Genomic DNA, 14,246 nt, shown 5'->3' on the forward strand with positions numbered 1-14,246 from the left:
TTTTTCATTGAATTCCGCCATTGCGTTGTGTTTTGAAACTAATTAACTTTGCTGGTTACAGACAGACACACTTTTTCGTATTAATATAAGAGATTAGTTATTACCCGTCACGGTCATTTACGGCAGGAAAAAAAGTGTGCACATGCGCCATTATTTGTTATCAAATTTTCTGCCGCAAGCAATTCATAATGGCCACCATCGCACGTGCCTCTAATTTCCCTTAAAAACAAATGTTTTTTGAGCCTCTGCGGTAGAGATCATCCCCTAAAAGGATTTTATTTTAGTAGAGCAGGCCTTGGACTATACAAAAACTCTAGATTCGACTACCCGAACACTTTCACTTTTGTTGGGAGGAGACAGAAAGAATAGCAATGTTTTGATTATAAAATTTTATAAGTTGGTGGAAAATGAAGATATTTGCCTTCCAACGCAAAGTCATGCTTTAAGACATGTTTTTCCTGAAAGCTGATAGCCTGTTTTATCAAATAAAATCAGTGGTTTGTGGCTTTTTTTCTGAAAGAAATTGGTCCTCGGAAATGACCTTTCACAAGACTTCATAAATCGGTAAATATCATTATTTTAAATGAGAATTGTGCACTCAATAAGATTAATATAAGCAATAAACCAGTGTTAGATGTGAAAAATGTTGCTTGTGGCTACCCCCTAACTTTTCACAGTCAGGGTAAACACTTAATTAGGCGACGGTAGGCTAATTAGGGCATACCACCTATTTACGCGACTCTTTGAGCCTAGTTAGACCATATGTAACCTAGTTAAGACATTACAATATTCAATGGCTTTTCACACCTTCCTAAGAAAAAATCGCAAAAACACTTTGTTCAGAATGGATAGTGTATGCAACCATGATTCCAAAATTGTCACTTGTGCCTCGATATGCTCGCGCAAGTAAGAATTATGTTAAAATGAAATATTAAATGTCGCCTATTTAATTTAATGAAGATATTCTTTCACAAAAAACGCAAAAAAAATTTTTTTTTAAGATGGATGTGGTAACAATTTGTTTTGTAACGTTTCTTTTTTATTCACATCCTGTTTTTACAACGTTAAAATCTTAGTCAAAACAATACCACATTTTCATCCCCCATATTTTTTTTCCTGTGGCGTAAATGGCTGAAATCCATTATTTAGAACAACAAATATTGCCACACAAGGTTTGGGCCATAAGTTGCCAATGCGCAATGCAAATAAGACGATAATTGGTCAAAATTGTCTGCGATTTGATTCACATAAAAATTGTAGTGCGAAACGCAATGATTTCGACGTATTTACAACAGAAAGTTTTCGTTCGCCTAGTTAGACTACGGTTAGCGTAATTAAACTACATCATGTCGCCTAACTAAATGACTCGCCTAATTAGGTCATGTCGTCTAATTAGGTGTTTACCCTGACTGTTTCACAGTCACCCAAAAGGGGTTAGGGTTTATTAATAGTTCTGCTAAAAATAATTTTTCGTAGCGAAGGTTTGTTTGTTAATGAAAAATCTCATACAAAAAGAAATCGATAATATTTTTCTATAATATGTATATAATTAACAAAACAACAAGTAACACTAAACCAGAGATGCTCCTGTGCATTTATTTGGACAGCATATCTGTTCGTACCCTGGAAAAATTTTTTGACTTATATAATTGAGGCTTATGCCGAGTTTGTGGCGTCTGATAAATCATGAAAAATTTATGTTTATCTCACCAAAAAAAAGTTTTATCAGAAAAAAGTCAGGGGTTTTACAGGAATATGTTAAACATTAACTCACATGTCTGTACATTTTTATGCACACTTTGCTATCATTTTGCATGCTTTTTTATGAGAGCCTCAGGTTTTTTTAAAAGATAAGAGCTTTTTGTAGGCCCTGCCGTCTGCTCAATCATTGCTTTCCAAACCTAGAATCACCCAGAACCAGCTGGAATCAGTCAGAATGACCTAGGAACAGACCGAATTAACACGAACCTATCAGTCACTTGAAAAAAATATAAACAACTAGGAAAACACGCTGGTGTAAATAGTGCGTTAATAATTGGCTCCGTATCGAACGTGTATTCTATAGACTTTAAAGGGAAAGACTCATGTTAGGTAGAAGACCTTCCAAGCCAACATTAAGAAATTGAAAAGGAGGACATTTAGTAAGAAGTTGGGAATTATGAAACTTTTTATGTACAAAAAAATACATTTTATAATTGAGACTTGAAAAAGAAACTTTTTGTTTTCGGGAAGTCGGCTGTACGAGGCTTGTACCCGGGGTCCATTGAACGTTGACGGCTGGTCTGTTAAATTATTAAATTATAAAAGATTGAAAACGATTGCCAATCATTGGACATGCATGCGTTTTCGTGGTTTTGGGTGGTTCTGGGTGGTTCTGGTAGCTTATATTGTACTTTCTGTTTTTTCACATTTTAGGGCACCAGTCCCAAATTGTTCTATGATACAAAACATGTTGGCACGATTTCATTGAAGTAATTTTGACCCAATAATTCACAATTTCAAGCGTCATTCAAACGTGATTTGCATGTGAAGATTTGTTGAAAGAAGATGGAACAATGATGAAACAGAAGAGCTTGCTGATTTGCTCGATTACCACTTTTTGTTGGATGCGTTTGAAATAAGAATATATTCGTTAAATCCAGAGTATGAATACTTGTAATAGTCTAATTTTTAAAGTATTTTTATATAATTCAGATTGACTTTCGTGGTGAAAAATCTCACAATTAGGGAATGGTCTAGGCTGAAATGTCTGTGTAAATGGTTAGCTTTTTCGTTTAACATATATATAGCTATATAACTGTACAATTTTTTTCATTTGCAATCATTTGCTAGTCTAACAACAACAACAACAATAATGATAAATATTTAAAGTGTTTCTAGCCCAGAAAATCACAAAAACCTATTGTTAGTGGATTATTTCCATTGGGGTCCACTGAGTCTGAGTGAAGCTAGCTTTCTCACATTTACGTTTAGTTTTAGCAGGCTTCTAGATAGAGAAAACTAATCAAGACCAACCTTAGAGCTAGCTAAGGTTACAGATCAGATGAATTATTTTTTTTCCTTTTAAAATTTAATTTTAGTAGTATAATATCGTTTGTTCTTTGTTTATTAGCGTCTATTTTACATTTCTAATAGTTGTCCACCATTTTTTTTTGTGAAAACGAAAGTGAAATGTATGGTGTAGAAAAGCTCAAAATTTTAGTAGTAAAAAAAGTGGCAGCTAGTACCTAATACGATAGAACGCTCGATAAGGGATACATGCAAACAGGAAAAGTAATTTTTAGGCAAAACCTTGCGTCAGAATGTTGTACAAGAGTGCTCCTGTACTGGTAAATTGTGAACTAGCCATCGGGGCTTTTGTGGACCTTGCCGTCTGTTTAGGCTGCCCCGGGTAGCAACCAAAGGCGAAATAGTAGTCTATGGTCATCCTTCTTTAGTTTTAAAAGAAAAAAATGTTAAATTTTCTTTTATTGGGCAACTAAAACAAGATAATAGAGAGTGAGGTCAATATCGATGACGTCATAATCTTATGCCGTAGGCGCTTTTTTAAAAAAAATTTTTGGCGCATGCGCACACTTTTTTTCCTTAAAATCGCGGTTTTGAACGACCGTGCCGTGAAAGAATCCACATTCACCTAAATAATTCATAACAAGAACACCGTCCGGTTTGATCACACATTCGTATTGTACACATACTTTATACTTAAATATTGTATTGGTTATGTTTATATATCTTGTATCTATGGCAACGTTCTTGTTTATATAGACCTGTTGTATAACTTTTATATTACTTGAAAATGGTGTATGACACCCGAAACGTCGTAAAATGTTGTTTTAACTTGTACACATTCACATGATGTCCAAGTTTTAACATAAAATATTGTTAATCGAATTTTAAGTCTCATATAAAAACAACAAGAACTGAAGCGGTTTGAACATTCACACAACACTATGATGATAAATAATAAAAATTTAATTATTAAAATATAAAATATACAATGATAAAATGTGGTATGAAATATTAAGGCACAATCTTTAGAGAAAGAAATGAAAATAAATTGAATCATATTAAAAGTTGTGACTATTTTTCGATAACTGAGATATGGCTGAAGAGCACACAACTCGGGTCAATTTCGAACATTATAACATTGTCAACATACATAAATCAAAACAACCATTTCAAAACAATGAACACCCTCACTTTATGCGAGATTACTAGAAATTCGAATAGAATATATATATCTACTGGTTTCATTATTTTGGGTATACTATATAAAGCTACACGATGATAAGAAAACAACAAAAAAAACGCTGCTTTACGCAAAAAAAAACAATACATATAGTAACAAAACTTTTAGTCAATATAGCGCTATTTGTGGTGGCTTCGATTTTGATACTATTCGCGCCCCTTTCTACTTTTTGTTACGTGATTTCTTCTAGCCAAGTAAAAATGTAAACAAAACTCTTAATATTATAACATTTTTATAGATGATGTCTAATTTCCAGTCACAGACAGACACAACTTTCGTATTAAACCTATTTCGTCCGGGGGATTCCCCCCTAACGTTTTTTTTTAATATCTCCTTTTTGCTATGTTATATGGCTATGAAATTTATTGAGTTTCATATTTATCTATTAGACACCTGCATGCCAAATTTTTAGGTCCCATACCTTCCAGAGGCCTTGATATTGGCCATTACTCGAAACTACCCCTAAAAATCTCTATAAAATCCTTATAATGGGGAAAATTTAATAACTCCTGTTAGGATTATCCTTAGAACTTGAAACTTACTGTTACGACATACAGAACATCTACGATGGAGATCATTGCCTATACTTTATCTATATCTTTATCTATTATCTCTTATAATAATAAGCCAGTTCCGTGTGTCTGTCTGTCACTTTTGCAAACACGATCTTTTTTACCACCCGAATGCGCGAGCTTTTCGAGTTTTTTTGTTTTGTTTACATTTGTCTCGCAACCGTTAGAAACCACGTGATAGAAAATAAGCAGTATGATTCGTTCAAATACGTACTTTCGAACGGGACGGCATTCGAATAGAAAGTTTCCTTGGCGTAAAAACAAACAAACAAAAAAATTGTTTTTTAAGTTCTCGCGACAAAAGACGAACTTAAAAAACTTAAAAAATTTAGAAGAGAAAGAAAAAGGCGAATTAACAAAAAAAACCCGCATTAAATTGTGAGAAAATAAAAAGAACAACAAATAATACAGTTAATGAGAAGTGTAAAGGGGATTTACAGGTAAAGTTTTAAATACTCTCTCCTCTTTCACTGTTGTGTTAATAAATAGGGTAGCTAATACATCTTTGTTTTCAAATATAAAAATATAAAAATGTTGATGGTATTTTTAAAATACAGAGAACAAATCACATTTTAACAAATATAGCTACAGCACAAGTTAACTATGAGTTTTACTTTTACTACGTTAAGAAACAACCTATTCAGGCGAAAATGTAGGTGCGCATAAATCAAAGTGAAATAAAAAGAGAAGGGAAATGTTTCTTATACTTTCGTTTTCTGATTTGTTTATAACAACAAAGCTAGCATAATTGTATCTCCAGGTGCGTAACTAATCTGCGTGTTTAATTATTTAAAATGCTACACAAATGTGTTGAGCACATGGATTGTTGTTTACAGTGTTGTATAAAAAGTTTAGTTAAAAGCTAAAGATTTCAGTCATAGTTAGTTAGTTAGTTAAGAAAAAGAAAGGAAAGAAGTAGCCATAGTTGTAGCCATAGTTGTAGATAAAGACAGCAAAATATCAGTTTATCTACATTTTTTAGCAGTCTAACTAGCTTGTTTACATCACTACTCACGTCATCCTTATCTGTTTGCCTGCCACAAGACTGTTACAAATGTGTGAAAAGAAGCCTGTCTAGCTAAAGTATCCTATATATATATACAGCTAGCCTTTTGTATTAAAGGCAGGTTGTGTTTTTATGTATATGTTTTTAAGACTAGCTACCTAAGTTAAAAGAGTTTCTCTTTCTATTATGGTTTTTAGTATAGATACAAGACCAAAAGAAAGGTTATCAGAATCTATATAACTTGGAACATAGAAACTGCGAGTAAGAAATTCTATAGTTCTTAAATTTGAACAAGTTAGTTTTATTAATAATTATACATATATATAGATCATTTTCTTTTCTCATTTTAGGAATTGTGGTATATACCTATAATTTGTTTCATTTAGTTTTAATCAGGATATATATATATAATGTCAAATGAGTCTGGAATTAATGACAGCAGTAATACTATTCGTGGTTTTAGGCTGTTTAATAATTTAGGTAGGTTTGTGTTGCAACAGCATGACAATAATCAAGGTTTGGTAGGTGCCATCTTGAGGCAAAGACCACATATTTCCCAAAATTTTGAATTGCCACAAGAAATGCAAAGAAATGTAGTACCGCGTTTATCAGATAATGATGATGTTTCCTTAGCTAGACGCAGGCAAAATGCTCAATGTGTTGCCTCTTTACGTCGATTGGAATCGACTGATCAGGCCAATAATAGGCGGCATAATGATGCTGTTAGACATGCGGCTAGGCGCAATGCAGAATCAGCTCAGCAAACTCGCAACAGACAAGTTATGGATGCTCAACGACACGTTGTTGCTAGACAATTAGAATCTAATTAGCAGGCTGCCAATAGACGTGCTGAAAATGCTCATAGACAAGCCATGGCTCGAGAAATGCATAATGACGAGCACGTTATTAATAGGAGGCAAGTTGATGTCCAAAGACATGCTGCTGTTCGTGCTCGCCGAAATGCGCCGTATTATAATATTGCACGTCAAAATGTATTGCCTAATTTATATTTTTTAGGTGCTATGGACAAAAAATGTGATTATTGTCAAGCTTTAAAGTTTGAAAATGAAAATTGTTTTAAATGTTGTCACACTGGTAAAGTTGCATTAGATAATTTGTCTCCTTACCCTCAGCAGCTTGGGGAATTATTAACAAATACAGATACTGTTCAGGCAAAAAACTTTCAGTCAAATATACGTAAGTATAATAGTGCCGTTGCCTTTGCTTCTTTTGGAGCAAACCTTCGCCCCCCACCTGGCCGTGGACCACCATGCTTTCGTATCTGTGGTCAAATATGGCATCGTGTTGGGGGTCTTCACCCTCCTGAAGGACAAACCCCTGTTTTTAACCAACTTTATATTTATGAAGCAGGTAGGGCTCTCAACGAAAGAATGGCACGCCAAGAAAATAATGGCTGTCGTGAAGACGTGATGCGAACTGTTCAAGATGTTATGGACAGAGTAAGCCCGTTTGCTGCTGCCTATAGGTACATGGCTGAAGTTGAAGCTGAAGAATTAAATCAGGCAGCAGCACAAAACTGTGCTCCATCTGAAGTGCGTATGTACATGAGAGTTGGCAATGACCGAAAGCGCTACAACTTGCCACATCTTGATGAAGTTGCGGCAGTATTTGTTGGCCAAGATGGAGCACCTCCTGGAAACAGGGATGTTGTTATCTATCCGCGTGGAGGTGATTTACAGAATATTTCCACAATGTCTGCAAACTTGGATCCAATGGTGTATCCTCTTTTTTTTCCAAGGGGTGAACCAGGTTGGCATAATAGGATACCTCATGTTGCTGTACGTGCAACCCGTACTCGCAACACTACTACAATGTTGCAGTATTATACTTACCGTTTAGCTGCTCGGGAATATTTCAGCCCGATTCATTATGGTAAGAAATTGTTTCAGCAGTATTGTGTTGATTCTTATGTTAAAGTTGAAGGTAATAATTTAAATTACATTCGAGCAAGTCAAACCAACCTTCGTGTTGATAGTTATGAAGGTTTAGCTGACCATTTGAATGCACGAGCTGAAAAGCGAGGCCTTCAACCAGGTCGTATTGTTGTTCTTCCTTCGAGTTTTCAAGGAAGTCCACGTGCCATGGCTCAAAAGTATCAAGATGCTATGGCAGTTATTGGTAAGTTTGGAAAACCTGATTTTTTTCTGACTTTTACGTGCAATCCAAAATGGCGTGAAATTACAGAAAATTTGTTTGCAGGCCAACGTGCACACGATCGGCCTGATTTAGTGTCTCGAGTTTTTAAATTGAAACTAAATGAACTCCTTAAAGATGTTACTGAAAGGGGAGTTCTAGGTAAGACTATAACACATGTGTATGTTATAGAATTTCAAAAGAGGGGTTTGCCGCATTGTCATTTGTTAATTCATTTAGATCCCAATGACAAACTTAGGGATGCAGATGACATAGACAGTGTTATTTCAGCAGAAATTCCTAATTAACAGGAACACCCTGAGCTGTTTGAAATTGTACGTTCGCGTATGATTCATGGACCATGTGGACATCTGAATCCTAATTCCAGATGTATGGAAGATGGTGTTTGCACAAAAAGTTTTCCAAAGAACTTTTTAGCATCTACGGTAGCTGAAGTCAACGGATATCCATTATATAGACGTCGTGATAATGGTATACATATCAATGTCAATAATGTTGACGTAGATAATCGCTGGATTGTTCCATATAATCCATGGCTTTCCAAGAAATACAATGCACATATAAACTTGGAGGCGTGCATGTCTGTTAAATCTGTTAAATACCTCTATAAATATATTTATAAAGGTCATGATTGTGCCAACATTGAGATCAATGAACGTATTGATCATGATGAGGTGCAGACATTTTTAGATGCACGGTATGTCAGTGCACCGGAAGCCATATGGCGTCTTTTTGAAATTACCATGCACCAACAATCTCATGTTGTCCATAGATTGCCAGTGCCCTTGCCAAATAACCATATTGTTTATTTTCAGCAAGGACAGGCTGAAGAGGCTCTGGACAGAGCTGCAGATCATGCTACAAAATTAACAGCTTGGTTTGTGTTAAATGCAGAGAATCATGATGCTCGCCAATATATGTATCCAGACATTCCTCTTCATTTTGTTTTTAATAAGAACAAAGTTTGGAAACCAAGACAACGCGGTCATGTGTCCAGAATGTATAGTGTGAGTCCTCGCGCAGGTGAGCTTTTTTATTTACGTATGTTGCTATTGCATACACCTGGTGCAACTTCTTTTGAAGATTTACGAACTGTCAATGGCAATGTTGCTGAAACATTTCGTGACGCCTGTTTATTGCGTGGTCTCCTGCAAGATGATACTGAATGGAACAATACTTTGCAGGAAGCTGTTAACTTTCAGATGCCTCGACAATTAAGACAACTGTTTGCTGTGATACTTACTCACTGCGAACCTTCTGATCCTTTTACTTTGTGGACAAGGTACAAGGATGCAATGTATGAAGATTATATTCGCCAAATGAATGAGGAACATGCTGAGTACAGGCTGCTTCAAGATATTAATTCTGTACTTAGGCAATTTGGTAAATCTCTTACTGATTATAATCTTCCTCATTTAGATGAATTACCCCCAGCTGAAAACATTGATGTAGCTATGGAGGCTGAAAGAGCTTCCCAACTAAGGGCTCAACTTACTGACGAACAGACTGCACTGGCTAATGCAGTCATAGAAGCTGTTGTAAATGTTGCTAACAATGCAGCCCAAAACAACCGTCTGTTTTATTTAGAAGGTGCTGGTGGTAGTGGTAAAACCTTTACTTATAATTACCTTATTTCTGAACTTACAGGTAGAGGTTTTCAAGTTGGAACTGCTGCATTTACTGGCAGAGCAGCAACACTTTTGAAAAAGGGTACGACCATTCATAGACTATTCCGGTTACCTGTTCCTATTGTAGAGAACAGTACATGCAAGATAACCCCGGTTTCTGCTTATGCTGCAGAATTGCGACAAAAGAGTCTATTTTTACTTGATGAAGCTTCCATGATTCCTAAGCTTGCTTTTCATGCAATAGATCGTCTTCTACAAGATATTTGTAATAATGAGCTTCCATTTGGAGGTAAAGTTGTTCTTTTAGGTGGTAATTTTTCACAGTTACTGCCTGTTGTCAGAAAAGGAAAAGCAACTGAAATTGTGGACATGTGTTTAAAAAGTTCTCCATTATGGCACTTGGTTAAAGAATTTCGATTACATCGAAACATGAGAACAAGGCCAGGAGAACAACAATTTGCTGCATGGCTTCTGCAACTTGGGAAAGGTGTTTTACCTGGGAGCAAGAACCTTTCCAAGGCGCAATTGAAGTGCCATCCCAATGTGTGATACAAAATGAATGTATTGTTGATACTTTGTTTAGGGATCTTTCACCGGAAATTATGGCATCATCTGTGGTACTAACACCCACAAATGATGACTCACTTATCATTAATGATCAGGTGTTGGCGCTGTTGCCTGGTGAAGAAAAGTTTATTTTAGCGCAGATGATGTTGTGTGTGATGAGGAGGTGGAACGGAATCAATATCCGGTAGAATTTTTAAATAGTATCACACCTTCAGGTATGCCTCCTCATTGCCTTAAATTAAAAATTGGTGCCATTGTTATGTTATTAAGAAACATAAACATAAATAATGGTTTATGTAATGGCACTCGACTAATTATAAGACGTCTTCATGACAACTGTGTCGATACTGAAGTACTCACTGGCGATGCCATTGGAGATAGGGTACTTATCCAAGGGTGCAACTTGCACCTTCGGATACAGGTATGCCTTTTGTTTTACGTCGCAGACAGCTTCCACTAAGGCTGTCTTATGCTATGACAATAAACAAGGCACAAGGTCAAACCTTTGAAAAGGTTGGAATATTGTTGCGCAGGCCATGTTTTTCTCATGGTCAGCTGTATGTTGCTTTTTCTAGAGCAAGAGCATTTGGTGATGTTCGAGTAAGTGTTGTTCCCTCATCCAGGCAAGGGTTTTTTAATAGGGAATGTTATACTCAAAATGTGGTTTACCGTCAGGTTCTTACATAATCTATTGAACAATTGTGTTGTAGTATATGTAATGCAAATATAAAGTAAACAAAATAGATAATTTGCTCTTTATATCTATCCGCCGTGTTGTGCGAAATGTACTGCCAACATGAGAGTAGCGTGCACTGTTGATGGGGGTAAATGTTCCTATTCGGTGCACCCATGTCTTATACATTTATAAGGCTCATCAGAATAATTAGGGTTCAGCAGTATCCTAAAGTCAGGGGGGGGGGGAGGTTTTGATCTGATAACGAAAGTCTCGGAAAACAAAATAATATCTTTTGACTGTACTGAACAGGATAGTAATTTCGTATTCACATTTAAAAACAGTGAATTTGGGAAGAGTGCTACAACCCTTACAAAAAGCTGATGATACTACTTTTTTGCGGATATTTATTTAGGCTTTTTCAAATTTATTGTATGCCAAAAATATGTTGTGAATCCTAAAAGTACAGTAATGATGCATTTTATTTAAATGTTGTGTTGCACATGCATCTCTTTTTCTTTTAGGTGAAGTGCAAAGTCCTATGGCTTACCTTCGCGTGGGGCACTTTGTTAAGTGATTAGCATATGAAAGCATAAATTTAAAAATGATTTATCGTAAACTAAGGACTAAGAAAAGAAATTTGCAACATAAATTATTTCTAAGTCCGCTTTCTCATATATTCTGCAACATCAATTATTGCGGTTTAAGGCTGTGCAAAATTTTGTGCAGTATTTTTAATTAAACTAGCTGTAAATCTTTATATATCAGAACAAACAAAAAACACTTAGAAACACTTAGAAAATTTGAAATGATTGAAATGATTGTGGCTTTACTGATTTTTTGCACCTTTTGAACATGAGGAAACATTAAAATCAGGTGTTCTAACAACTTTAAAAATAATATCAGCGTTTATTTCAGAGTGTTAAACGGTAGTAAAAACTCGATCTTTAAATTGAATTTTAAACTCAATCTTATAAAATGAAAAATATGAGGTAAAAAAATCCTTATTTGATTAAATTTTTAAAGTAACAAGTCTGTAAAAATAGAAAAAAAATCATTCAGATACGAAAAAGGTTGAATGATGGATAAACAGAATAGAGTTAAGTCAAACTTTAACATTACGTCTGGGTTTAATTCAACTGAAATTCATTAACAAAAAACCCGATTGAAGTTTTTAGGATGCTCTTTTTCGTTATGCGAATAAAAGGTTTTTGCCAAAAAAATTGAGCTTAAAAAGCATTTTTACTAATTCAACCAATACTATAACTCACACAAAAACTTTATGTAGAAAAATAGCTGCGTTACATATGCTAATCATGAACTGAAAGCCAAGGCACATTTTCAAATGAATTCACATTGCTCTTTTTTTTACATTATTCTTCCTATTCAGCCATATATGTATTGTCACAACAGTTACCACTGAACCATTACTGTCGTAAAATGTACATTTTATTCTTAACATTCTCTTTTAGTCTTATAATAATATAATGGAAATAGTGATGGAGGAAAAATTATTAAAAACTCCAGAGAAGGATAAATCAGGTATTTGGCATAGCCTTATTTAACCAAACTTAATTTTGTTATCGCCCTTATTTTTATACACATCATTATTATTTAGAGCATAATAACAGCCAGCACAAACATTTCATATACTTACACATCCATGATCACACAAACACAAAGGAAGTATCCATTTTTTATTGTGATTAGTAATAGTTTTTCCTTTTTTTTTAAAAGGTGGACAAGTTGAAAACAGACAGGGTATTCTTACTTTTTTACATCTTAATATTTTCTTCGTACAGCATGAGGAAAACATTGTGATTAATAGTTCTTATTGTCGTAATTTTTTGTTTTTTAGAGAGTAGTGGACGAGCTGCAGAAATGCAGGGTATTCTTATTTTTTACATTTTAATATTTTCTTAAACTCCAGGCTACAGCATAAGTGAAATAATGGGATTAATATTTTTTATTGTTCTTAAACTTTTTAGAAGGTGAAGTTGAAAGTGTACACGGTATATTTTGTTGTCCTATTTTGTCACCTCCGCCTTCAATTTTTTAATATATTTTTTCCTTCCAGATTATTATAACAGAAATATTTTAGATAACACAGAAAAACAAGTAGAAAAAAAGAAAGAAGGTACGGATATGTTCATAATAAATAGTGTCTATTTTTATTATTTTTATAACATATTCCATTTTGTTTTATCTTTTTTAGTTTTGACGTATACAGCTTACGTGGCTTATAGAAAGCAAAATCCTGGCCCCCTGTCCAATAAATCATTTAAGTGGTGGAGAGCACATGGGGGTCAGGATTTACCCAATTTTTCGTGGAAAAAAAAACACCTAAGACGAAAGCACAAACATCAACACACATACACTGTTCAAACTCAGTACAACAACTGCACCATTACCAACAACAATTATTATTATTAAGTTTTTAAATTATTATTATTTTAAATTATTAGATTTTATGTTCGTGTATGTGTTTAGTTTTTTTACTCTGAGGTATCTAATAATACCACAACTGCAATTAGTTATTCTATTTGGCATTAAAATTTATATCTAAGCAATGTTTACAAACACTGACTTTGTAAAAAATGTTTATTCAATTATTCCATTATTTCACCCTGTACGATATTTATTGATCATTGTATACTCTACTTTTATCAATTTCATGCATGTGCTATTATTCAGTTTTTTTGTAATCGATACCTCAGAGGTTCGTTTTTTTGTTTGTCTGTTGAGTGGTTTATTTTAATGATAATTTATTTTTAATATAGTAATTATAATAGTTATTTTGATAACAAAAAAAAGATTAATTCAACCAATGTTTTATGGTACATCTTTTTTTATAAGAACACTTAAAGAAGGCCTTTCAACATTTCAAATTGTTCTTAAATTGGTCGTAATTTTCCTCTGATTTCGTCATTTTTTGTGTAAGTGTAAAGGAGCATTTCCGTACTTCGTGATGTTGTCAAAGACTTAAATGTTCTTAACATGTTCTAAACTTTTGGGCCTCTGAAGCCATATGTTCAAACATTTTGTTCTTATAAAAACTGTTAATGTTATCTATATTATGTAGTCAAACATTAAAATACATTTAGTTCACTTCAACATTGACTGGTATTGGGGGCTCACAAGCTACTGGAATTGGTCATATTGCCCAAAACTTACCTTATTAACTCTCTTTAGTACAAAAGCACACTACGTACTTTTCTTTTTCTTTTTTAGGTTGAAGCGCAAAGCCCCATGACTTGCCTTCCCGTGGCGCGCTTCGTTAGGTGGATTATTTTCATTTTAAGGAGATAATTCATGAACTAAAAGTCAGGGCATGCCATGTTAAAATTGCATCACATATTTTTGGTATTGAAAAGAC

The 14,246-nt window shown here is 34.4% G+C and overlaps 3 protein-coding genes and 1 long non-coding RNA gene across 4 annotated transcripts; all 4 read left to right on the forward strand.

Annotated features, from left to right (window-relative positions):
• The first annotated feature begins 505 nt into the window (after nucleotides 1-505).
• Nucleotides 506-2,862, forward strand: LOC130640686 (uncharacterized). Its single transcript, XR_008982379.1, has 2 exons — nucleotides 506-564; nucleotides 2,416-2,862. It is a non-coding gene; the product is annotated as an uncharacterized LOC130640686 (long non-coding RNA).
• A 3,837-nt stretch (nucleotides 2,863-6,699) lies between these two features.
• On the forward strand, nucleotides 6,700-8,289 carry LOC130642362 (uncharacterized). Its single transcript, XM_057449448.1, has one exon. The coding sequence runs from the start codon at nucleotides 6,700-6,702 to the stop codon at nucleotides 8,287-8,289; it is 1,590 nt and encodes a 529-aa protein (XP_057305431.1).
• A 39-nt stretch (nucleotides 8,290-8,328) lies between these two features.
• LOC130642363 (uncharacterized) lies at nucleotides 8,329-10,179 on the forward strand. Its single transcript, XM_057449449.1, has one exon. The coding sequence runs from the start codon at nucleotides 8,329-8,331 to the stop codon at nucleotides 10,177-10,179; it is 1,851 nt and encodes a 616-aa protein (XP_057305432.1).
• Nucleotides 10,180-10,232: 53 nt separating this feature from the next.
• Nucleotides 10,233-10,884, forward strand: LOC130642364 (uncharacterized). Its single transcript, XM_057449450.1, has 3 exons — nucleotides 10,233-10,381; nucleotides 10,468-10,618; nucleotides 10,711-10,884. The coding sequence occupies exons 1-3, from the start codon at nucleotides 10,233-10,235 to the stop codon at nucleotides 10,882-10,884; spliced, it is 474 nt and encodes a 157-aa protein (XP_057305433.1).
• Nucleotides 10,885-14,246: the final 3,362 nt, after the last annotated feature.

This window comes from Hydractinia symbiolongicarpus, chromosome 4 (genome assembly GCF_029227915.1).
Source record: "Hydractinia symbiolongicarpus strain clone_291-10 chromosome 4, HSymV2.1, whole genome shotgun sequence".
Taxonomy (NCBI): Eukaryota; Metazoa; Cnidaria; class Hydrozoa; order Anthoathecata; family Hydractiniidae; genus Hydractinia; species Hydractinia symbiolongicarpus.

What these genes read in the sequence shown, in the direction of transcription:
- LOC130642363 (XM_057449449.1), top strand. Translation starts at nt 8,329, where the DNA reads ATGATTCATGGACCATGTGGACATCTGAATCCTAATTCCAGATGTATG.
- LOC130642364 (XM_057449450.1), top strand. Translation starts at nt 10,233, where the DNA reads ATGGCATCATCTGTGGTACTAACACCCACAAATGATGACTCACTTATC. An exon ending in TGGAACGGAATCAATATCCG is followed by an intron (nt 10,382 to 10,467) that starts GTAGAATTTTTA and finishes TATGTTATTAAG; the next exon opens with AAACATAAACATAAATAATG. An exon ending in ACTTGCACCTTCGGATACAG is followed by an intron (nt 10,619 to 10,710) that starts GTATGCCTTTTG and finishes ACCTTTGAAAAG; the next exon opens with GTTGGAATATTGTTGCGCAG.
- LOC130642362 (XM_057449448.1), top strand. Translation starts at nt 6,700, where the DNA reads ATGGCTCGAGAAATGCATAATGACGAGCACGTTATTAATAGGAGGCAA.